This window comes from Chenopodium quinoa, unplaced genomic scaffold (genome assembly GCF_001683475.1).
Source record: "Chenopodium quinoa cultivar QQ74 unplaced genomic scaffold, ASM168347v1, whole genome shotgun sequence".
Taxonomy (NCBI): domain Eukaryota; kingdom Viridiplantae; phylum Streptophyta; class Magnoliopsida; order Caryophyllales; family Amaranthaceae; genus Chenopodium; species Chenopodium quinoa.
The window spans coordinates 111,808-135,533 of record NW_018743812.1 but is presented as its reverse complement, the minus strand read 5'-3'; the positions used below and the strand labels follow the sequence as shown (position 1 = coordinate 135,533).

General features: G+C 34.8%; 4 protein-coding genes across 9 annotated transcripts; 3 read left to right on the top strand and 1 right to left on the bottom strand.

Annotated features, from left to right (window-relative positions):
- The first annotated feature begins 562 nt into the window (after positions 1-562).
- Positions 563-5,788, top strand: LOC110685319. Of its 5 annotated transcripts, XM_021861814.1 has the most exons (15): positions 563-581; positions 684-755; positions 1,768-1,843; positions 1,926-2,127; positions 2,318-2,392; positions 2,493-2,594; positions 2,727-2,767; positions 2,882-2,995; positions 3,377-3,491; positions 3,571-3,761; positions 3,842-3,958; positions 4,194-4,274; positions 4,427-4,665; positions 4,859-4,898; positions 5,035-5,788. In XM_021861814.1, the coding sequence occupies exons 3-15, from the start codon at positions 1,784-1,786 to the stop codon at positions 5,617-5,619; spliced, it is 1,962 nt and encodes a 653-aa protein (XP_021717506.1). In that variant the 5' UTR covers positions 563-581; positions 684-755; positions 1,768-1,783; the 3' UTR covers positions 5,620-5,788. The 5 variants fall into 5 exon arrangements, with proteins under 5 accessions (XP_021717506.1, XP_021717505.1, XP_021717504.1 ...); XM_021861813.1 differs by lacking the exon at positions 563-581 and having other exon boundaries at positions 639-755; XM_021861812.1 differs by lacking the exon at positions 563-581 and having other exon boundaries at positions 648-755; positions 1,747-1,843.
- A 723-nt stretch (positions 5,789-6,511) lies between these two features.
- Positions 6,512-9,917, top strand: LOC110685318 (LIM domain-containing protein PLIM2c-like). Its single transcript, XM_021861809.1, has 5 exons — positions 6,512-7,088; positions 7,328-7,427; positions 7,538-7,566; positions 7,718-7,807; positions 9,059-9,917. The coding sequence occupies exons 1-5, from the start codon at positions 6,954-6,956 to the stop codon at positions 9,359-9,361; spliced, it is 657 nt and encodes a 218-aa protein (XP_021717501.1). The 5' UTR covers positions 6,512-6,953; the 3' UTR covers positions 9,362-9,917.
- A 3,514-nt stretch (positions 9,918-13,431) lies between these two features.
- LOC110685391 lies at positions 13,432-14,607 on the bottom strand. The gene has a single exon (XM_021861922.1). The coding sequence runs from the start codon at positions 14,605-14,607 to the stop codon at positions 13,432-13,434; it is 1,176 nt and encodes a 391-aa protein (XP_021717614.1).
- A 1,106-nt stretch (positions 14,608-15,713) lies between these two features.
- LOC110685317 (DEAD-box ATP-dependent RNA helicase 8-like) lies at positions 15,714-23,411 on the top strand. 2 transcript variants are annotated; one of them, XM_021861808.1, is made up of 10 exons: positions 15,714-16,649; positions 18,230-18,290; positions 19,007-19,241; positions 19,747-19,985; positions 20,754-21,005; positions 21,206-21,278; positions 22,009-22,097; positions 22,187-22,260; positions 22,351-22,482; positions 22,980-23,411. In XM_021861808.1, the coding sequence occupies exons 1-9, from the start codon at positions 16,246-16,248 to the stop codon at positions 22,427-22,429; spliced, it is 1,506 nt and encodes a 501-aa protein (XP_021717500.1). In that variant the 5' UTR covers positions 15,714-16,245; the 3' UTR covers positions 22,430-22,482; positions 22,980-23,411. The 2 variants fall into 2 exon arrangements, with proteins under 2 accessions (XP_021717500.1, XP_021717499.1); XM_021861807.1 differs by having other exon boundaries at positions 15,721-16,649; positions 21,098-21,278.
- Positions 23,412-23,726: the final 315 nt, after the last annotated feature.

Below are 23,726 nucleotides of genomic sequence, written 5' to 3'. Positions count from 1 at the left end.
GGCGGCCACCATTTATCTTCATGATAAATGAAAATTCGTTTATCTTGTGGACACATCAATAGATCCCTTGCTCGTCTTTGAATGTCATACGTGACATAGTTGCACACTCAATTAGATGATATTCATAGTCAACTGCAAGAGATTTACAAACATACCCTACATAAAAAAAGGTAAAGATCGGTTATACCCCGAAGATAAACGAAATACGTTTATCATTTAGATCAATAAGTATTTTCTCCAACTTAATTAATTCATCTTTTTAATGTCAAGGTTATCTAGATTTTTTTTCCTAATTTTTTTTTCCTTTTTCATTGTTGATGTTATTACACTCAATTCATTAGGATAGTGGGATAGTTGGTACCAACAAAATTATCTTTATGAGTTAAACCTTTAAAAAATAAAAAATGTTCATCATTATTTTTTGATGCATTATTGCTCTATCACAATTGCAAAAATACAAAAATACTCGTAATATATGAAATGGATTATGAAATGCATCATTATTTTTTGATGCATTATTGCTCTATCACAATTGCAAAAATACAAAAATACTCGTAAAATATGAAATGGATTAGACAACAGTTAAGTTAATTTGTCTTCTTCAATAGTCCTTGAATATTTTTAAATCCTAATAATTTTCTTTATTTCTGATGGATAACCACTAAATTATTTTGTTCCTACAGTACTCCCGACTATAAATTAAGTCACAATCAAAAATTTGAAGAGAGATAGCACATTCGAACGCTGAAGAAGAGGTAAGTTGAAAATCTCTTTGATTAATCACAAACGCTTCATTATTCAAGTATGTCAGCAATATTATCGTAACCCATTTCATATTTTACTGTTAATTTGATTATGTAGAATTATCATACCCCATTTCACATGTTTGATTGGAAAAAAGGCTCAATTTTGATATCTCTGAAAACCCTTCAAAGTTTATGATTATTTGCCCTTCTTGTTAATTGTAATTATTTATTAGCACAGCTAGTTTTTGGGCCCGTTCGATGCCCGGGTGGTATGAAAGAAAGATAGATACTCCGGTATCTGGGTCATTTGGGGTATTATGTTTAGTATTCTAATGAAAATTTACTTAATGAGAGTAAAGGGGTGTTGGATTGAGTTTTTACTGTTTAGTGGAATTGTGTAATTGAGTGTTTGCTGCTTATATGGTGTTCAATTTGACCAATTATTCAGACACCCTATTTTTTCTTTTTTCTTTTTTTTTTTCATTGTCTAAGATTTTAGGGGTAAGGCTGCATACATCTTGACCTCCGGATGTATGTCTATGGCATGATTTATATCTGGTTGTATCGTTGTTGTTGTTGTTGTGGTGCTTGGTGTGTGACAAGACTATGTAGATGCTTTAGAGAAATAGTAGCAATAAATTTATGAATGATTCAAGTTGTTAGAAATTGAATATGTGTTTTAAGTTATGTAATTCATTCAAGAGGGGGAATGAGGGAATTTGATTGGTGACCGAGAAGAATAGTATTCTGATTCTTTAGAGAAGTATATAGAAGTGGATGAGGGACTGAGGCTGTGTTCTCTTCAACTTATCTATGCTGAATTTATTTAAATTGATCTTTTTTCGTGCTTAACTGAGTTTATGCTTATTTCTTTGTTATTCATCTAATTTCTATTGAGATGCACAAGGAAACTTTATTTTAGGTGAAATACACATCCTAGCCCGGGTCTTGGTTCTGTCATTCTACTGGTCATTATATTGTGTATACTAACTCTTTCCAGCTTCTTGGTGAGTGCATGCAGTGACATTTATTCAGGCATGATGGAGAACTATGAGGAACACAGTGGTGATGTGTATGATGATTGTTCAATCAAAATGGTTAGTTTTACATGTATTTTATTACTTAGTCAGCATAATTCTGTATCATAGATTGAACTATTATATGCTTGTTTTGCTTCAGAGGGTCAATCCTAAAAGGAGACGGGATAAAGTTTATGTTGGTTGTGGAGCTGGCTTTAGTGGTGACAGGCCAATGGCAGCTTTTAAGTTGCTTCAAAGTGTGAAGGAGCTTAACTATATTGTACTTGAGTGTCTTTCTGAGCGCACTCTAGCTGACCGGTACAAGGAGATGATATCTGGCGGAGATGGTTATGACCCACGCAGTATGTTTGCTGTATTTCTTGGCTACTTGCCATTGGCTTTTATAAGATTTGTCAATCTGCTTTATAAGTCTTAGTGTGCTTTGACCCTCCCTCTCTTATTTAAGAAGGAAGTAGAATGTGCAACCAAAATCAGTTTTTTGTGTATGGATTAGTTTCTACTCCATTAATTTTGTCTTTTGCATACATGCAGTTTCGGAGTGGATGCACTTGCTTTTACCTCTGGCTGTGGAAAGGGGAACATGCATAATTACAAATATGGGTGCAAGTGAGAGCTTTTTTTGTTTGGTTTGTGTAGTGTAGTTGAGATCATGGATACATTCTAAGTATTTTTCCATTCATTCTTTCTGATTCCTTCTATACAAAAGTGGATCCAATTGGTGCTCAGCTAAAGGTCCTTGAAATTGCAAACAGCCTGGGGCTTAGTATAACAGTTGTTGTTGCACATGAAGTTGCCTTCAAAGATCCAGGTAATACTTGTTTGAATGTTAGGGAAATTTTTTTGAATTTTTTTGGTACTTAGGTAACTGGTGAAAGTTAAATTTGATATCATTATAGCTTACTAAGTCCCTTCTATTGTATTTTCTTTCTCTAAAATTCAGGGTCAGCATCCTCACATGATAGGTCTTTTGTCATGGATGGTGTAAGAAACTGACACCCTTGCAGTAGTATCATAGAGTTGGTATTTTCATTTTGATTGGAAAAAAGTTGTCTCTTTGGTACATATTGGCTTATTCTATATTCCTTGTCATTGAAGGGTATTAGCACATATCTAGGTGCGGCACCAATTGTCAGGTGTCTTGAGTTATACAAGCCAAATGTCATCATTACTAGTCGTGTAGCAGATGCTGCCCTATTCTTAGGTCCAATGGTGAGAATTTTCTTGTTGTGCCTCTTGCATGCAATTGACAGCATCATATTTCTGTTAATGTGCCTTACAGTTTGGGAGATTAATATTATCAAGGTAGATTGTTTATTAAACTACAATTACCTGGCAGTAGGACTTATTGTGTACACATTTGGTGTTGAACAACTGGCCTCTTTTTCACTTGATTTTTTATGAGTTGGCTGCTTAGGTTTGACCATCAAAGGAACAAGGATTGTGAATATATTGTTGGACTTGTACTTACTAGTTGCTACTATGCAGTTTTTCCTTTGGTAAAATCTAAAAATGTTGGTTGAGCTGCAAAAATATATTTGTTTGCATTTTACTTTTATTTTGATTGTCAGTAGTCTATACTTTGATTAACAGGTTTATGAGCTGGGCTGGAATTGGGATGATCTGGAGCAGCTAGCACAAGGAGCTTTAGCAGGGCACCTTTTAGAGTGTGGTGGTCAGCTGACTGGAGGATATTTTATGCACCCAGGTTAGTTTTTCTTTTGACAGTTTCTATGCTTCAACATTCTATATTTTTCTGAATTTGGAATTTTATTTACCCCATGTAGGAGACAAACACAGAGATATATCTTTTCAGTGTCTTCTGGATTTATCACTTCCATTTGCTGAAGTCAATTACCTGGGAGAAGTATGTGTGGCCAAGGCTGATGTTAGTGGTGGTGCTCTGAACTTTAGTACTTGTGCTCAGCAGCTTCTCTATGAGATTGCAGATCCAAGTGCTTATGTCACTCCTGATGTGGTAACGTGTCTATTCTATTTTATAATGTGTTGATGGGTGGAAATGGTTGATTACAGAATAATTTTCTTCTTCTGAAGCAGGTCTTAGATATTCGTGATGTTATGTTTGAACCCTTAACTAGCAGCAAAATTCTCTGCACCGGAGCAAAACCCTCAGCTACATCAACTCCCGAGAAACTTCTGCAACTAGTACCAAAGGTATGGATGATTCTTATCTTTCTGATCTAGAGTTGAGTAAAGAAACGTCATCGTACACAATACACATAAAATACGTCATTTAATCTGTTAATCCTTTTGCAAGTGACATAATACATGTCTGCTTTTTTGTCCTGTTATGTTCTGGATTGTGCATTATTTAGTAGCTTTTTTATTTTATTTACTACATATTTATATATTTGTGAATCTTTATCCAATTGTTCTCTATCTGGTTTAGGAGTCTGGATGGAAAGGGTGGGGAGAGATATCTTATGGAGGTTATGAATGCATTAAACGTGCAAGAGCAGCTGAGTATCTGGTAAATATGCTGTTCTGTGATTCCTTTTGAATTTCAATTGTACTTGCTGTACAATGTAGGAGTACATTCTGAGACATGACTGAAGTACTGCTGCAAGTTAATCATTTTTGACAATCAGGCTTTGTGTGTTTCAATGTTTCATATGCGTTTAGGTTAGATCTTGGATGGAAGAATCATATCCAGGCATTAATAGAAGTATAATTTCTTACATTATTGGACTTGATAGCCTAAAAGCACTCTGCAATGAAAGTATTACCTCAATAGCAGCTGGGTGCCGAGACATAAGGCTACGCATGGATGGACTATTTGAGGTTGAGGAGCATTCAATCAAATTTGTCAGAGAATTCACTGCTTTATATACAAATGGGCCTGCTGGTGGAGGTGGTATAAGGTAAATCACCCTCTTGCCTTGATATATACTGCATTTCGTTATAAAATGAAACATACAGAACCATCTAAACATAACGAAGTTAGTCTACAAAACTCCATCTCCTCACTTGCAGTTTTCAGTTGCTTCCTTGTATATCACAATTCCTTAATTGATGTTTGTGTTATTCATCTGCTTACTTTCTGTTCTATTGCAGTACTGGGCACAAGAAAGAAGTACTTTTGGTAAAACAACTGGTATGTATCCCTTTTTAGCAGCTTCAAATGTTAAATTTCTGCTCTGGATTGACCTGTATTTTCAGTTAGCTCAGAAGTTGTATGCTTGGCTATGAAGTGATCAAGTGACACGAATCACATGAGTAAATCTTTGTAGGTCGGACGCGAGTCTATCTTCTGGCATATTAGGGCTAAGAGCACAAACATGGCTAACACACATGACCATGAACACAAGATGAAACGAATAAAAATGCCAACTTCCATTTCAGACGAGTCAGTTCCATTACCTGATGGGCTTATTGATTTGTCTGATCAGAACCTTGAAATAATATCTAGTAAATATCCAAGTTTTCCTGCACCATCAGGCAAGAAAGTTCCTCTGTATGAAGTTGCACATATCAGGGTCGGAGATAAAGGCAATGACATGAACTTTTCCATTATTCCCCATTTCTTTCAAGATATCAATAGGTTGCAGGTGATAATAAGTCCTGAATGGGTGAAGAAAGTGTTGTCTCCTCTGTTGAACCCTTCTCCATTTCCGCATCCAGATGCCATTTCAAAGAGAGATAAATGGGTCAAAGAAAATGTTAAAGTTGAGATTTATGAGGTCAAGGGCATTCATTCGTTGAATGTTGTGGTTCGCAATATTCTTGATAGTGGTGTCAACTGTTCTAGGAGAATTGATCGTCATGGGAAAACCATATCAGATACCATACTGTCCCAGCAAGTCATGTTGCCATAACTACCGTTCAGTAACAAATTGTATCAAATTTCAGAAATCGCATTAAGATTATAGGATGAATAATTCAAGGATTGATAACTTGCAAACTTATATCCAATAACTGCTCTATTATATGGAAATAATACCGGATTTTTTTGGTGATTTTAAACAAATACTATGTTGGTTTCTACGTCCCCCAGAAATATTGTTTTTTCTCGTTTATCTCTGATTTGACTGACTGAACTCTGAAGGTTATAAGTAATATTTTTATCATATTTGGGCTTGGGGTGATGATTGACACTGCTAATGAGGTGATGTCTTTATCTATGATGTCTAGCTGATCTATGATCTCTTTTCTTTTCCTGCCTTTCTTTGAGCTTGAGGATTCATTAAAATGTATTGCAGTTTAATCAGGGGCGGATCTCTATGTTCAATGTAATGGGATCAATTGACTCCACTAATTTTGGAAAAAAAAAAAAAAAAAAAAAAATCTCATAGAATTATATAATATGAGAAAAGTGATATAAATTTGTTAATTCATAATTAATTATAATACAATGTATTTAATTTTGACTTAACTTGAACCTACTTATATAAAATGCCAAATTCGACACTGCTTTTAATATCTTGACAATATTTTTAAAGCTTACTTACCAATATTTTCTGTTAAATTATTTTTTAAATTATTTATTCTATTTGTTTAGGTCGGACCTATAATGGTATGCAAGTAATGCACATTTCAATTATGTAATTGATCCAAATGAAGCTTATTGTTGATTATTTTTACATATATGTGGGCTATATCTTTAAAGATCTTGTCTTCTGTTAAAGAATTATTGTATGATATATATTAAATATCTATTTAATATATTCTTGAGAATCTATAAAAATAAAGGTCTATAAAAATAAAGGGCTAAATCAACTTCACCTTCTAACAAAACAAATGTCAATTTTTCTGATATTGCATCGTTTGGAAAAAGTCATACCACCCCTCATTCTATCTTCCACATTTAGTGCCTAGCCTGCAGTTCTCACCTCATAATTTTTGGATGTCTTTTTTCAAACCATGATTTCTTTGGGAGCTAATAAACTTAGCAAACGGGTCGTATAAATTAGTTTTTGATCGGACAAATTAGAGACTTTGTTCAAACTGATCAATAGTCCAATTTGAGGCTGTGGCTTAGGATTTGCTGCATAGAGATGCTTTGACAAATCCCTCTCTTTGATATATATCTTTCTTTCTGTGCGGTTGGGGATTCAAGAAGTTAACTAATGATTTGTTGCTGATCATAGCCTTGATATTCGATAATAAACACAATTTCGTAGAAATTATTTTATGCGAAAGAGTTGCAAATATGGCATTTACTGGAACTCTTGACAAATGCAAGGCTTGTGACAAAACTGTCTATTTTGTGGATTTGTTATCAGCTGATGGGGCAACTTTTCATAAGTCATGCTTCAGATGCAGCCACTGCAATGGAACACTCGTGGTACGTTTCTTTTCCGCTACAATGTCATATTATTGCTAACAATGTCTTACACTCTTGTAGAATTTCTGAAGATACATTTATGTCTTTTTGATTCTCGATCCCATATTTCATTTGCTATTTTTATTATTGGCCTCCTAATTACCCCTGTTTCTTGTTTCTAGAATTTAATATATGACGTTCATATTATCTGATTACATATCATAAATAATAATGAAGACATAACTTTGTTACATTGACAGATGAGCAACTACTCTTCGATGGATGGAGTCCTCTACTGCAAAACTCACTTTGAACAACTATTCAAAGAATCCGGAGATTTTCGTAAAAACTTTCAAACAGGTACACGTTACTCTGTAAATAATTCAGATATTCATGAATCTCTTCAATTTTTCATACTTTGTATATTTTTCTTACAATTTTCCTGATCTTTGTATATTTGTCCTCCTCAGGGCCCAAGACAGATCGCCAATATGAGCAGGTAAATTTCCATCATATACTTTGTATATAAAGTTCCATGTTTCATGCTTTGTCTCATTTTATCCCTTTTTCCAAATTTTTACAGAAATTTTAATCCCATTTTTCTCTGTTGATTTCTCATTGATTTTATTATTGTCATTTTCTTTGAGCAGGGCAGGACCCCTAACAAACTCTCTTCTTTCTTCTCTGGAACCCAAGAAAAGTGTCCTGCTTGTAATAAAACTGTCTATCCGTTGGAAAAGGTCAGATTTTCTTACGTTCAATCCCTAAACCCAATCTTGTTGTTTGATTGTATAGTTCCATTTGTTTATTGTTGAAGAATTCAACAATGATTTTAGGAAGGTGAATTCGAGTTTTTATTTTCCACAAATCTTTTACTGAATTGGCTAATTTAGCAAACTATTTATCAAAATGGCTATTTTCAAATCTTAATTTCAAAACTAGTCATAATATTAACTTGGAAGACATATGATGACCCTTTAACAACAATAAATTCTTTTAATGTGACCCGGTTTGGTTTTGTTTTTTTTATAACATTTCCCTTCCTCTCTTTGTTTAGACTTTAGATCACAAATGATTGTAGGTTTATTATCACTCATTGATGAAATTGGAAGTGTTTATTTATTTTTTTTATTTTTATTATTTTTATTATCATTATTTTTAAAGAACCACAAGGGCATGTGATGAGAATCAATCCCACCATGTAGGCCAAGTGTTTATTTATCATTATTATCATATGTATGATTTTATATAACTTAACAAGTTTGGAGAAAAAATGAAATGAGGGTGGATCTTCTACTCCAATCCCACCATGTAGGCCATATTCTTAGAGCATGGAGAAGTGCTCAAAGAATTTGGTGTTATGTTGGGATGTGTAGGGGGAAAGAGAATCTAGTGGTGTGAGGTGTGACTGAGGTACTACGACCGTACGAGGGGTGTTGTATTGTTGGAGGTGAACTGGTGAGGGTGAGGCTGATCTTTTCAGCCAAAAAAAAAAAAAAAAAAAAATCCAAACTAGATTGGTTCAAAAGAAAAAAAAAAAAAAAAAAGAAAAGAAAAGAGTTTATTGTGGTTCAAGTGTTTTATGCCTTCCACGTCAATATTATGGCTAATTGTGGAATTAGAATGTGAAAATAACCATTTTGGCAAATAGTTTTGCTAGATTAGCTAATTCAGTAAAAGATCCTTAATAGCAGTAGTTGCTAATATACCCCTTTGTCCCTTGCTCGGGGTTTTAATCCAAATATACCCACGGAATTCCAAAATGCATATATATTTGAAGGATTTAAAATAATGCCCTTGAGATTGGATTAGTTTTCCTCTTTATTCACGGATTTATTACCCCCTCCCAACAAAATATACGGAGTAGAAAAGATCATAGATGGAAGTAGTCTATCTAATTGAATGATCTAAGGAAGATGAAAGTTAACTAATTCTTGTAGCCATTGTAGTTAACCCGACACATTCATCTTCATTTTCTCTTACGTTCACAGATAACAATGGAGGGAGAATCCTACCACAAGACATGCTTCAGGTGTGCTATTGGAGGGTGTTCTCTTACACACTCATCCTATGCTGCTCTCGACGGAATCCTCTACTGTAGGCACCATTTCCAGCAGTTGTTCATGGAGAAAGGATCCTACAGTCATGTAAAGGCTGCTGCTAAAAAGAATGCATCATCTTTAGTCGAATCAAGAGAGTACGAACCAGAAGCCAATACAGCTGAGCTAGTAGTCAAAGCTAAAGCCGCAGTAGAAACTGAGACAATTCCTGCAGATAAAACCGCTGAAGCATAATCTTAAAAAAAGGATTTTAATATCATTTTAGCTCCTAACCTCAACAGCTTTCTTGTATGGATTTTACTGGCCTTCGGGCATTTCTAATTATTTTTAGCTCCCAAATGAGTCAGGAAATTTTCCCTTAGTCACAGAAATTTCAACAATGTAATTTTTTATTTTATTGACATGTTTGGCCATTCAATTTGTCATGGTGAACTAGTGTGTAGCCCGGGCGTACTGGGTTGCTACTTTAATTATCCATTGTGATTATATGTATTTGATATTTATAATGTCTTTTTTTTTTTTTTTAATTAGACCTTGTGATTATCAGTTATATACATTTATTTTCATATTTATAACATAGTTGATAAATGGCTTAGATGGTTTAATAACCATCCTTTTTATAGGAGATTGGGTGTTCGAATCCCTTTATCATCATTTTTAGGGGTGACTTGGCGTGGTTTACGTGGCACATAGACGTTTTTAGTAACGCCTTTTAATATATTAGTATAGATATTTCTTTCTTTTTTTGTAACACTTGAGATAATTTATAAGACATTTTGTATTGTTTATATTTCACATGGTATTTTGTCATTTAGTCTCCATAAAAAAAATGTCGAACTTCATTGTATTGAATTTCCAATTCGTTCTAGATTTGTACTTTATGTAGAGTTTTTTTTTTTTTTTTTTTTTTTCAAATGCCAAGTATAGGATATGAAAGGTGTCCCCTACGACTATACCTAAGAGGTTGACCTAAGTAGGTTTGTGTAAAAAAAATTGGTATTTCATAAAATGAAAACAAGAATATGAAAAAGAAATATTTATATGGTGTAATGGAGAAAATGTAAAAATTGGATAAGAAAGACTTGTCAATAAGATACCTTTATCAATATTAGATTGGATAAGAATAAGATGAAAGAAACCACAAATTAAATCATGAATACATGTGCACGATATTCAATATGCATCTAAATAACACAAGGATATATAGAGTATTTTTAAAAATGGGATATGCTTTATTCTAAATAAACTATAAAATAAAAAGAACATCAAAGTATCTTGTATTCGTTAATCAAGATATCATAACTCTTTTACATGTACTTTGTACATACATTTGTGTTCTTGTGGTGCAAAGTGAAAATTGTGCACATGTACAATTTGTTATGCCACTTTATCTCAAATTAACTCGACAAATGGTTGTGCGCTCCGTATATAAAAGAACATACAATTGATAAAGTTATTTGTAAAATAAACACTTTGATCTCATACATGGTTACCCTAATCTTTTAAAAATGTTCCATAATTTTTTTCTTCTCCATAGTAGTGATGCTACATTTCCACTTCATTTTTTGTTTTTTTAAATTCCCTAATTTTTTACTTTTCAAAAAAAAAATTTATTTAATTTTGGAAACATACTTTTCATTTTTCCAACCTATCCATATATTGTTGTTACGATTCTTACAAAGTATACAATCTTTTATAGTATCGTGTCGATATCGTGCAACTCTCTTTTTGATAAACAATTTTTATATAAATTAAATCATTTATCATTCAATTTTTTTTTTTTTGAAAACATCATTTATCTTTTATCATTCATTATTTCATTATAATCATACATTTGTTATTATTTACTAAATGTAATTTTAGGATAACACCCTTTGTGATGATGATTTTTTTCTTCTTATTTTTGAGTGATGCATACGAAATATTTTTTTAAAGCATAATAATGATAGTGAATACCAAGTAGACCTTTATTACGGAGTTATTTATTACGATTATTAAAGTATTTCCTCCGTTTTTTATTATCTGCAACAATTACTAAAAGTGGGCGCTCCATATTATTTGCAACAAGTTTTTTTTTCCTTTTATAGTAAGTTTGGGGTGTGTAAAATTCCGAAATTACCCTTAGAAAAAACTGATTAGAAACTAACCTAAAACTTAACTATGATTAATAAACTCCATAATCTAACATCCTAACCTAATCCTTCCCACCAAAAATCAGAATCCCCTCCCCCTTTTTTCATCAACAAAGAGGAACCCTAATTCTTTCTCTCTCCTCACCTCCTCACCTACCATCATCAATGCAGCTCTCAACCGTCGCCATTAATGAAGCTCTGTTACATCTTCCAACGTTTACTATCCTCCCTTTATTCTTTTTCAAACATTCTGCCTTCTCCCAAACCAATGCCCGTTTGTGTTTCTCTCTCTTCAAATTGAAACCCTAAACTTTGCGATTCTCCTTCTTCAACTTTAAACCCAGAAAATGAGTTCCTCAGGCAAAAAAAACCCCGATTCCGGCGTCATTGCTACCTATAAGTGTGACAAACGCAGTGGGAAGATGCGTTTGTTTGGAACTCGTACTGCGATGTACTTGGATATGAAGCGAAGGACAGGGGGGGTGCGAAACTGACCCCATATGAGTCCGATGATGAGCCTCGTGTTGTGGAGTGGCCAGATCTGGTTAAGGTCGATGAGGGTTGTACCAAAACTGTTCCAGAAGTCATCATTCTGGACAGCAACGATGATGAACCCCCTGTTCCTGCCGTTTCGCCTCCTAAAGCCGTTGAAGAGGGAGCGACTATTTTCTGGGCTGATGTTGGTTTTAGTGCAAAGGATGTCGCTTCTGGGAAAAAAAAGGCAGAGATCTGAGTCCCTTCCTGCTGAGAGCGCTGAAAGCTGTGCTCCGTAGCTTGAGTCTCCTACTAATCTAGCAGCGTAACTCATTTCTGACCCTCGATTTAATTGGTTCTTCGTTTTCTTGTTCTTTTACTTTTTCAATTATTCTAGGGTTTAGGGTTTTTTTCCTGACTTGATGTTACATGGTTGAAATGGCTTGAATGGATCTATTCATGTGTGGTGCATGTTATTGTGGACTGTAATTGGCTACTAATGTGGAGTGGTTGTACTGATTTGTGTTGTATTGCCTTATTTTGATTGTTGTTGGCCTTTCCTGGGTTTGTCTGGTGTATTGGCATTTGCTTGTTCTAATTGTTGCAATGGTTTGTCTGGTGTATTGTTGCTGTTGTATTGGCATTTGCTGGTTCTAATTGTTGCAATAGTTTGTCTGGTGTATTGGCATTTGCTGGATGTAATTGTTGCTTCAGTTTGTCTGGTGTATTGTTGCTGGTGTATTGTTGCTGGTGCTTCAGTTTGTCTGGTTCTAATTGTTGCAAAAGTTGTTGGTTCTGTGATTATTAGTTTGAGTTATGCTGCGTTGGGTTTGTTAATAGCTTTGCAGATTCATAGTTGCCTAATTCTTAGGATGTGTTGTGTATGTTTGGAAGGCTCAAATGCCCTGTGATTAGTTGCCTCACCATTATGTTGGTTGCCCTACTTGTGTTATGCTTGCTGTGTGCATAGTTCTTCACAATTATTGTAGCATGTTGGAGGGTTGAGAAGTTGTTTAAGATAATCATGATCTGTGTTGTGTTGAATTCTTTGCCTGAGTTCATTTAGTTTGACTTGGAGGCTGGACTAATAAGGGATTCTTATGCCATTGGAGTTCAGAGTTGTTGGTTGCCTGAGTTGATTTAGTAGTGATTTGGTGAATTGTGAGTAACCTTTTTGAGTCCCCTAAACAGGAAGATGTCCCTTAGCCAGTGAATGAGTCCCTTGATTTTTTTTTTGTGTATTGTGGTTGGGAAATCCATATGATGAAGGGACTCATTTGATACAACCAATTCATAACTTGGATTAGCTCCAACAACTTGAAATAACAGTTGTTGTTGAGGGAACCAATTATGTAATTTTTGTGAAAAAAATAAAAACCCTCTGATGGATTTATTTGTTTCCCTGTTTTGGATTATGATGCTTAGTTTGTTTCCCTAGTTGGTTATAAATCTTCCATAATGTTAATCATTAATTTCCCCAAAAGATTTTACAATATCCAAAACAGGCTAGCTTAGACTGCCATACAATATGCATGTGCCTGACTTACAACAAAATACACATAACCAATGATTAACCTACAGTAATGAAAAAAAAAAAAACAGAAACCATTACATACAATGATTCTTGCTGCTTCATTTACTTCCATTGGTTATGTGTGGCAGTCTTACTAAAACTTCTACATGTGTCAACTGCTGTGTTTAGTCTGCATCAACTTGCATCCCTTCATCTTCTTCATTTGCTTGATCAGTTGATATGAAAATGGTGTTGAGGTAGTCAACAGCTTGTTGAACCACCCTCCTGTCCTCCTCTAAAATTTCTGGTAGCATCCCAATCCTTTCTAGCCTCTTCTTCCCTTTGTGTGGTGGGGTGAAGTTATTCCCCCCTAGGTGATTGAGTATTTCTTCCATGCAGCATTGTAGGGTTATCCAACAATATTTGTTCAACACTGGGTTGAACAACTCATATGCTTCTTTAACCCTATCTATGAGTTCCACTAAATTCTTTGGGAATGATTGGTATTGTAGTGATTGTATCACACTGAACATCCCTAGATCTAGCACATTTAAATCTGGGGACTGAGGGGGCTGGTATATGAATTCAATGTTGAATCCATCTGACTGACAGACTGCCTGAAATTCCTCATCCATAGGAACTTGATGGGGTTTGGCATTATCCCATTGTATCCATATGTCCTTGGGTAGATTGGAAGGCCATTTAGCTTTGATGCCTGGAATTACATGGTTCAATAGCATTGCCCTTATGGCTTCTTTGTTGACATTCTGTGTAGCTTTGATTTCCACCACACCAGCTTCCCTGTTTTTGCTTTTTTTCTTTGTTGTGCTTTCATACACAAATGGATAAATACCATACTTTCCATCATGTATGACTTCTCCTTGTTGGTTAAAAATAGGCTTCCCAATGGCTACCATGAACATGCCCTTGACTTTAAACCTTTTGGACTGTTGGCACATGTATGGGTTTGCTTCATTTGGAAGGAGGTAGAACCTCCTGGTTTCTGGGTTCAAGTAGAACCTTTTTTCATTAATATGGACAACTTGTTGCATGTCCATAAACTTTGGGTCCCCATTTACTTCAGCAGGCATTAGATGACTTAGCACCCATTTCAATCTTGCTACCTTGTGATTGTCTGTCAGATATGGATGGTTTGTGGCTGTATGTGTTCTGAGTTTGCCTTTCTTCTTCAGTTTGTGTATTGTGACATGTGGTATCTTCAGAGCTGCTGCATAGCTTCTCTCAGTGGTCCTCTTATACAAGGGGACTGATTGCAGGAACTCATCTGTGTAGACCTTTAGTTTTGGTCCTGTTTTCCCCAGCTTCTTACTTCTGATATCTATCAAATTCCCCTTTGCCATCTGGGATTTAATGTCCTCAAAGAGTCTCTGAATTGTGGATCTGTGAACATTAAATTTGTTGGCTTGCTGTGTTATATATCCTCTTGGCAGAGGTCCCCCCTAGCTTCAACAAATAACCATCTACTAGTTCCCTTTTCTGTGGAACAGTGAGCTGTTTTCTGCTTTTCTGTTGATGCATGCCACCATCAGTCTGATGTTCTGCAGTCCCTTGCATATTGTTTGCTTCACTGTGTCCCATTCTGTTTTCATCATTAAGCATTTGTTCTATGCTGAAAAAATCATCATCTTCACTGGCTGCCATGATATTTATGCTGATGATGTTGAGTTCCCCAGATTTCAGGCCTGGTAATGAAGTGGGGGGGGCTATTTTTTGATTGCTGTGCTGTTGCTGAACCAGAATTATGGAGCTGATGCTGCAATTAACTTAGGACTAATTTAGGTTTTAGTCATTACTGATTATGTAATCTTTTGGAAGGAACAAGTATGGTCTGTAATTTGTGGGAAACTCTGTTTTTTTGCTTGTAAACTGTTGGGCAGGTTGTTTATATACCCCCCCTTAAATGAAAATTTCAAAGGGGGGAAAATTTGGATGAAAAGCTATCTTCTGGAAAAGGGTGGGAAAATATTTGTGGGAAATGATGAATTGAAAAATTTGGGGTTGGCTGTTTTTTTTTGAAATTTGGTTGACAAAATATTAGAGGGAAAAAAAGTGGTTCAAAAATTTGATAAAGAGTCCACCTTTTTTAAAAAAGTTGGACCACTTTCTCTTTCTTTAAAAAAATCAGATTTTTTCCCTCCTTTTTTTAACTCTTTAATTACATACCCCACTACTTACTTTTATTCAACTAAACACCTCTTAAAAGTTTTTCCTAGGCATGCGTGAAGTTGTCCTTTGTTACAAATAATTAAAAACGGAGGAAGTAATTGATTTATGATGTTGCTTTTATATATCCCTTTATTAAAAAGCTTTTGTCAAATTCTCATTATTGTCGGTTTCTTCAATATTTCTTTATTTTTTTTTGGAAAAAAATATTTTTAAATTTACTGTATTCATCATTTTCTTTTACCCAAATTAGTAATTTATCTCTCCAAGATAATTTACACTCATACTATCTCCGACCTTCATTTTTAATTTTCTCTCGATCACAATTCAAAATTACAACTTCTCCAAACTAAACAAAAAGCTTCGTTCTTAATTGAAAAAAAAAAAATCCCTCTTTTTCCCCCTAAATTTTGATCTTTACCATGAGCAAACCCTAATTTCGTACTCCCGAAATCTTCATATTCAAATTCAAATTCAATTACTTTTACAATTAATTACTCCTATCGCACTTTAATTTGAGCCCCTCAAATTTTCGCAGTTTCGAAACCCTAAAATCTTCTCGATTTTTTTCTTCTCATTGATTAATTTACAATCTTCTTTCCTACTTTTTTTTTTTTTTAGTACAGATCTGAAATCTTTGTTAGGCATTTAAGTTCATAATAGTGGCACTTTTTTTGGACGTCCACTATTCTTCTTCGAATTCGCAAAAATTCGGATTGTGTATATACATATAATCTTTAGGATTTCTGGGTTTTCTTTTGTTTAGGTTTAGATTTCTGGGAAATTTTAGGGTTTAGATTTTGCGAATTTCGAAGATGAATGACAACATTAGAGATCGTTATCCTCCTGGAATGGGCAGAGGTAGAGGCGGAATGGGCGTAGATATAGGCGGCGGAGGTGGTGGTGGAAAACCTAATTTTCAACGTAGGAATTATGAACAGCAGCAACATTACGCGCAAAGAGGGATGATGCAGAATCATCATCAGCAACAACATCAGTTTCAACGGCAGCAACAACAGCAGCAACATCAACAACATTTTCAGCATCATCAGCAACAGTTGCAGCAGATACAACAGCAACAGAATCAGCAGCAGAAGCAGATGCAGCAGCAGCAACAACAACAGCAGCAATGGCTTAGGAGGGGTCAGTTAGGGGGTATAACGGAGGCCGGTGTCGACGAGGTTGAGAAGACAGTGCAGTCCGAAGCAATTGACACGAGGTATTGAGAATATTTAGTTTCTTTTTATGGTTGTATTGATTGTTACTATATTATTTTTGGTTCTTGATGTTTGTATTAGTCGAATGTTAGGATTTATTCAATACACATTATTCAAGAGAGGGAAAAGAATTGAGGTTTATCTTTTGAAATTTTTGGAGAATGCCGGTTTTAGCTACAGTGTCAGGATGCTTTTTTTTGCCTCATTTCCTTGGAAATCTAGTTAAAAAAAGGGTTCAAATATGAACTTTTAGAAGAATTTGTATTAGTAGAAAAGGAAGATACTTAATGTCAACAGAAAATCCCACATAAAAGAAGTGTTGGGACGTTTTTACTATTCAATCCATATACATTGATACCACTAGATTTGACCATATGCCATTTAATGGTGGAAGTTTTGAAATTGAAACCTAGAAATTTATGTGGGCTGAGGTTTGAAAGAGTGTTGTTTGAAGATTGTAGATTGATAGTTGAAACCTGTGCCATTAAATGCTTGGGAATCTGGAAATTTTAGTCAGATTTACAAATGGTAAGTCTTTTGCATACCCATGCTATAGTCGAGCTTTTTCAATGTGACATTATAAATTAGGTGTTGATGTGTTTAGTTGTTTAGGATACTGATACATCAGGTTAAATTGAATGCTACATATGCTGGGTTTGCAAATCATAGCGATGGGTTGCATTGTCAAGTTTTCCTCCCTTTCAAATATCTAGTTCTGCTATGGTTATTGTGGATCAATCATTAATGCACAAAACTTTGTGTTATTTCTTGCTTTGCTCTGGTGTTTTTGCCATTGTAATTTAACAATTATTGTTTTTGCTAATTTTATCTTGACATGCTCTCTATTTTGATGTTCCATTAGGTTGCCCTTCTCTCTTTGTACTTCATGCCATGGAGCATTGGAGCTGGTGTTGCAGTACCTTAGTTCCTTTTGGTGCTAGTTTTCTGATTTTTGAGATCATAGAGAGGATTTAATATCTGTCTGTGGCTTTATGTGCTCTTCTGTTTGTCTTCTGATGTGTTTTGATATTAGACCTGATGCAGAGAGAAAACATTAAGATATGTGTAGGCAAAAACTGAAGCCACTGGGTTAGTTGTATGAATCTCGAGACCTAAGTGAAGATATCATTGTTTTTTGTTTTTTTTTGCTCTTGAGTGCCTTGATGTTTATCTACTGAGTTTTCTTTTGGCATAGATCTTATGCAAATTAGAACATTAGATATTGTGAAGGTATGATCTGTTGGCCAAAACTGAAGCCATTGGGGTAGTTGTATGAAACATGAGACCTTAGTAAAGCTATACTTGATTTTGTTTCCTTTAAGTGCCTTGCTATGTATCTACTGAGTTTCTTTGACATAGATCTAATGCAGATTAAATTATTTAATGTAAAATCTGATGAAAGTTAAAAATGTAATTTTTCTTGCTTTCTAGTGCATATGTGTGTGCATGCACATCTGCGCTTGTCTCTCTGCTAATCTGTCATGCTGCCTGTATATCTTTGGACAGATTTCTATGTTTCTTGTTGCACTATAGTGTATGTCCTTATATTTTACTGATCGTTACCTTTTGTACTGTTGTCTAGTACACAAGATTGGAAGGCAAGGTTGAAGTTACCACCACCAGACACACGCTTTAGGACAGAGGTAAGAATTTGGGATTTGTATGTGGGTTTTGTTGTTTACTGCTTACTGTTTGGGCTGCTACATTAGATACTGGTTTATGACTTTTCATGGTTATTTTTTTTATGCTATGTTATGCTGATGCTAAGCTAAAGTGTATTGGTGGTAGTAGTGCAAGGCTTAAGATTAGTGAGAATTATTGAATGGAGCTAACAATATTATATTAGGCAGGATTGAGTATATGAATAACATGACTAACTTGGTAACTGCTGATTGACATCTTTGAAATGCATTGGAAATTTATTGTTTTAATTTATTTTTTTCGTCATTTCGTTTTTTGGAGTTCAATTTCGTTGGTAGGACTTTATTTTCCTTGAATATGAATGACATTGCTCTGGAGTGAACAGAATAATAGTTTATCTTTATTTTTGATAATTAATGACGCTTGCTAGCTATGTGTACCATTGGCTGTTAACTTATGAAATTATTATTACTATGGAGAAAAATATTGGTAAGTCATTGTGTCAAATAGATTGTGATTTATGGGCAGTAACCATATGTTATTATGTTCATTGTTTTTTCGTGAGTTGGATCATGCTTATCAATATACTTGGAAATAATTTGTTGCTAGGAGTCCTAGGACTATATAAACATTATCTTGGAGGCTCTGATTTTAGTGTTAATCATCACAAATATGCAATTGCTAGTTTTACAACTATCTTCTGTTTCCCTCCGTATAGGATGTGACAGCTACTAAAGGGAATGAATTTGAGGACTATTTTCTCAAGCGCGAGTTATTGATGGGTATATATGAGAAGGGTTTTGAAAGGCCATCCCCTATCCAGGAAGAAAGTATTCCAATTGCGCTTACTGGGAGTGATATTCTTGCCAGAGCAAAGAATGGGACAGGAAAAACTGCTGCCTTTTGCATTCCTGCTTTGGAAAAAATTGATCAAGACAACAATGTTATTCAAGGTCCTCACTATGACTATTTTTCATTGCATATGCAGAATTTGTTGTCTTGTTATGCCTTAGTTTCTACGTTTGATTTTTTTTTTAAATTTTAAGTTGTATTGCGTCCTCGTTGCCTTTTTTTTGACTCTTGTAAATTGTTGAGATTTAAAATTTATGATTGCATTTGGCTAAAACTAGTTAATTTAAGTTGAAGGTTATGGTTGCTCATATCTAATTCCATTTTCTAATTTGAAATTTAGAAATATATTTTTTATTTTATCATAAGAAGCGGCCAATTTATAGACTTGCAATTTCCTTGAAATCGATAAATGTAATATTAGAAAGGAAAGGTTTTTTTATGAGGTCTGTAGGGACTAGGGAGGTGTTTTTTGTTAGTTCCGTACTGTTTAGAGTTGTGATTTGATCCAGATCAAGTAATAGTGAATTTGCATTTAATTCTCTGTCATTTTATGATGACCAACTCCATATTGTAGTTTTTTATTTGATGTTCTCTGTCTTTTGGCAGTTGTCATACTTGTTCCTACGAGAGAGTTGGCTCTCCAGACATCACAGGTTTGTAAAGAGCTTGGGAAGCACCTGAATATTCAAGTTATGGTTACCACCGGTGGAACCAGTTTGAAGGATGATATTATGAGATTATATCAGCCAGTCCATTTACTTGTGGGAACTCCTGGCCGAATATTAGATCTGGCGAAGAAAGGAATTTGTGTTTTGAAAGACTGTTCTATGCTTATAATGGATGAGGTAAAAATAGTGTGCCGCGATAAAGCAAATTTCTGTTTCCTTATATTTGATGCCGCCCTTTGAAATCTGTTAGTTTTTTTTATTTTGGATCATTAGAGACATCTTTTAAAGGTTGATAAATAATCTGGTGGTGATTTAGGGAGGGGTTGTATGTAGATCTGTCAATATCTTATGATGGAACATGTTACTTTTTGAGGGGACTCGGGGAGTTTCTTTGATCCTCGTTGCATAGTTGAGTAGTTTGATTAGGAACTCTAAGCATTTTTCTCTGCAATTTTTGGAGTGTTGTTAATAACATCTTGATTTTTTCACGATTCTTCTTTTTATCTTTTCTGTACTATTGTTTTATGGATATTTGCCAATATCTTATGAAGGAACATATGACATTTTGAGGGTAGTTTCTTTGATCCTTGTTGCATAGTTGAGCAGTTTGATTAAGGAACCGTAAGCAACTTTCTCTGCGAGTTCTGCAGTTAATTAGTATCTTGATTTTTCATGATTCTTCCTTTTACGATTTCTGTACTACTGTTGAACATATCTTATTTTTGTTTCATACTATTGTTCTGTAAGTTGGAATTGGAGTTTATCTTCTCATATTTTGGCTAAATTTATTAAATTACTGTAAGATGAATTTCTGTGTACAAGTTAGTTTTTAATGAGATTGTAAGCCAAGAAAGAACTATAGGAACCATAATGACATGATGTAGAACTAGTCGTGAAATTTGCCCCTGCAAGTTCTCTAAGGGAGTTTTCTGTTTTATTTTGCAGGCTGATAAGCTTTTGTCTCCGGAATTTCAGCCGTCTATAGAGCAGCTTATCCAATTTATGCCTACGAATCGTCAGATCCTAATGTTTTCAGCTACATTTCCTGTCACTGTTAAAGATTTCAAAGATAGATATTTACATAAGCCTTATGTTATTAACTTGATGGACGAGCTTACCCTGAAGGGTATAACACAATTTTATGCTTTTGTTGAAGAAAGACAAAAAGTCCACTGCCTGAACACCCTTTTCTCCAAGGTTGTGATAGTAAGCTTTTAATTAAAAATACTTTGCGTTGTTCAAAATGTTCTCTTCTGATCTGTTGTTTTATCGTTTTGAATTGGTTTCAGCTTCAAATCAACCAGTCAATTATTTTTTGTAATTCTGTGAATCGTGTTGAGTTGCTAGCTAAAAAAATAACAGAACTTGGGTATTCTTGTTTTTACATTCATGCAAAGATGCTGCAAGATCACCGCAACAGAGTTTTCCACGATTTTCGTAATGGGGCATGCCGAAATCTTGTGTGCACTGGTATGTCTACCTTTGTGCTTTGTTTGCCTTGACTCGAAAGTTTATGTAGAGGCTGCTGAATAACATCAATTATTTACTTTTGAGTTATTTAGAATATAGTTGAACTGTTTTTTATGGTTTAATTAGCTAGCACATTTGGCTTCACTTCACCTTTATTTCCAATTCCTTTCTGTTCACTTTTTCTTTGGGGTGGTGAGGTATTTAAGGATAAGAATTTTTTTTGGCACATCAAACATTTTGTATGGGTACCTAGGTTTTTCCTGTAATATATTTAAATCTGGATGTATCTCTAAGTGCTTGATAAATTAAAGAGAATTGTTCTCAGATTTGTGTAACAAGGTACTGAAGTTTCCTGCTCTGCTTGAGTGCTTGGCATTTTATATGAAAAAACTTAATATAGTAAATAATTCATTCTGCATAGAAACATTTGGCATAGTTGGGTTTGACACTTGTACTGTAGTGCTTATCTGCAGATTCGTCCGAGTTTTCAAGCCCTAGTTTTTTCCACCTTATTGGCCATTTTGTTTTATTGATTCAATTTATTGTATACTGGTTTGCATTTTGTACTTATGAAATTTTTTTCTTCCTTGATCTGCTGTGTCTGTGTTTCTGGACTATTTTACAATTGTGCATGAATCCTTATTTTTGGATTTGTCTTGCTGTTATACACACTTTAATCAGCTTGTTGCTATTGTCTTTTGATCGTTTTGTGGTTTGGAATGACATGCAGATTTATTTACTAGGGGAATAGACATTCAGGCTGTCAATGTTGTTATCAATTTCGACTTCCCAAAGAATGCTGAAACCTACCTCCATAGGGTATGTAGTAAGTAGATCTTGGGTATTTTGCTCTTGTTATATTTCCAATATGGTTATTGACATTGTTGTTTTGATCCATTTGTGTACAGGTTGGTCGATCTGGGAGGTTTGGCCATCTTGGTTTAGCAGTGAATTTAATCACTTATGAAGACCGTTTCAACTTGTATGTATCTTGTCCTTTGAGTTCATATTCTTCTACATGCTTCGCATTTGATATATTTTTTGTTCTAATATCTTTGGTTATCTACAACAGATATAAGATTGAGCAGGAACTTGGAACTGAAATAAAGCAGATTCCTCCACAAATAGATCAAGCTATCTACTGTCGTTAAGTAGCTGAGTTTAACCGATGCTGTACTCTATGGGTGAATAGATGCTGGTCATGGTAAGTGTATTTCCAATCCTGTATAAGTGCACCGTCCCTAGGATCTCTTTGCATTTATTTGTTGTTTCCATTTTAATGATGTTTTGGTAGTTGTGTCTTGTCCCCTTTTGAAATAAATGCGACATTTCCTTAAGATTTGATCTTATGATGAATATCTTTTCAAAGATGATGTGATGTGTTGATAAGGAAAAATACTGTTGTTTAGATGAAAGGAATGGCATCTACTTCAGGCTAGCATCTTTGATGTTTAACTAGGTTTTTGGCAAGGGATTGTTTTCTTCCATATATCTTAGACCTGCTTTGCATTTCATTCTCAAATTTTGATCTATATTTTGAGATCCTTGGACTGCTTAAACTGCCTTGTGTTTATCCTCGTAATACAGCCTACAGACATGAAATTGAGTATTTAGTTTTGCTGATTATTAATGTTTAGTGTCTAAGACTCTCAAGACACAAGAATTTTGTAGTTGGATGAATACTTATGTGTTCTTTCACAGGTATGTGTATCAAGATCGGATTTTCCCAGCTCAGCATCAGAATTGTGATTACTGTAGACTTTTGGGTGATGTCTAGTTCTGTCGTCAAGTGTGTCTTGTGCAGATCTTCATGGAATGTTCCCTACTACTAGATAGTATTGTGTAGGAAGGAGATATTTTCAGGAATAATTTATTAAGATATTTAGTAAGAATGTTGCTCTGGGGTTAGATGCCTGCATTAACTGGCTGGAAGGATGTTCCATCCCTCTGTCTGACTTCCATCAACAACCTATTAGCTTGTTTCCTATCGTTTGTTGCATTTGCCGACTGAGGTAGTTGAATTTCTGGATGTTGTTCCTTGTTTGTTGTGGCAAAAAAATAAAGCACTCCATGTTCATCTGGAGTGGAGTTTTTTAGATTGTGTATAGTATTACAACCATCTTTATTTCCGTATTTCACTTCTACAAGCTCCTGGCCTGGGGGCTTTTTGGTAAAACATGGTTTGTTGACTCTTAATTCACAGGGAATTCAAATTTTTGCCTGTTTGAAGGCAGCCAGAGGGCTAGTCATTGCCATTGCTGCAGGTTGACTGTTGTCCTTAGTTCGAGTTACATGAGAACAAAGGCAGGTCTTCTTGACAAAACATCCTGGTAAGACTGAAAAAGATACTTTGTAGCTCACTTTGTTGACCAAGTTATTTTTCACCGATAAGGAAAAGGAAAAAAAAAAAGAAAAAAAAAGGACCTAGTTAAATTTTAATTGAAGCAT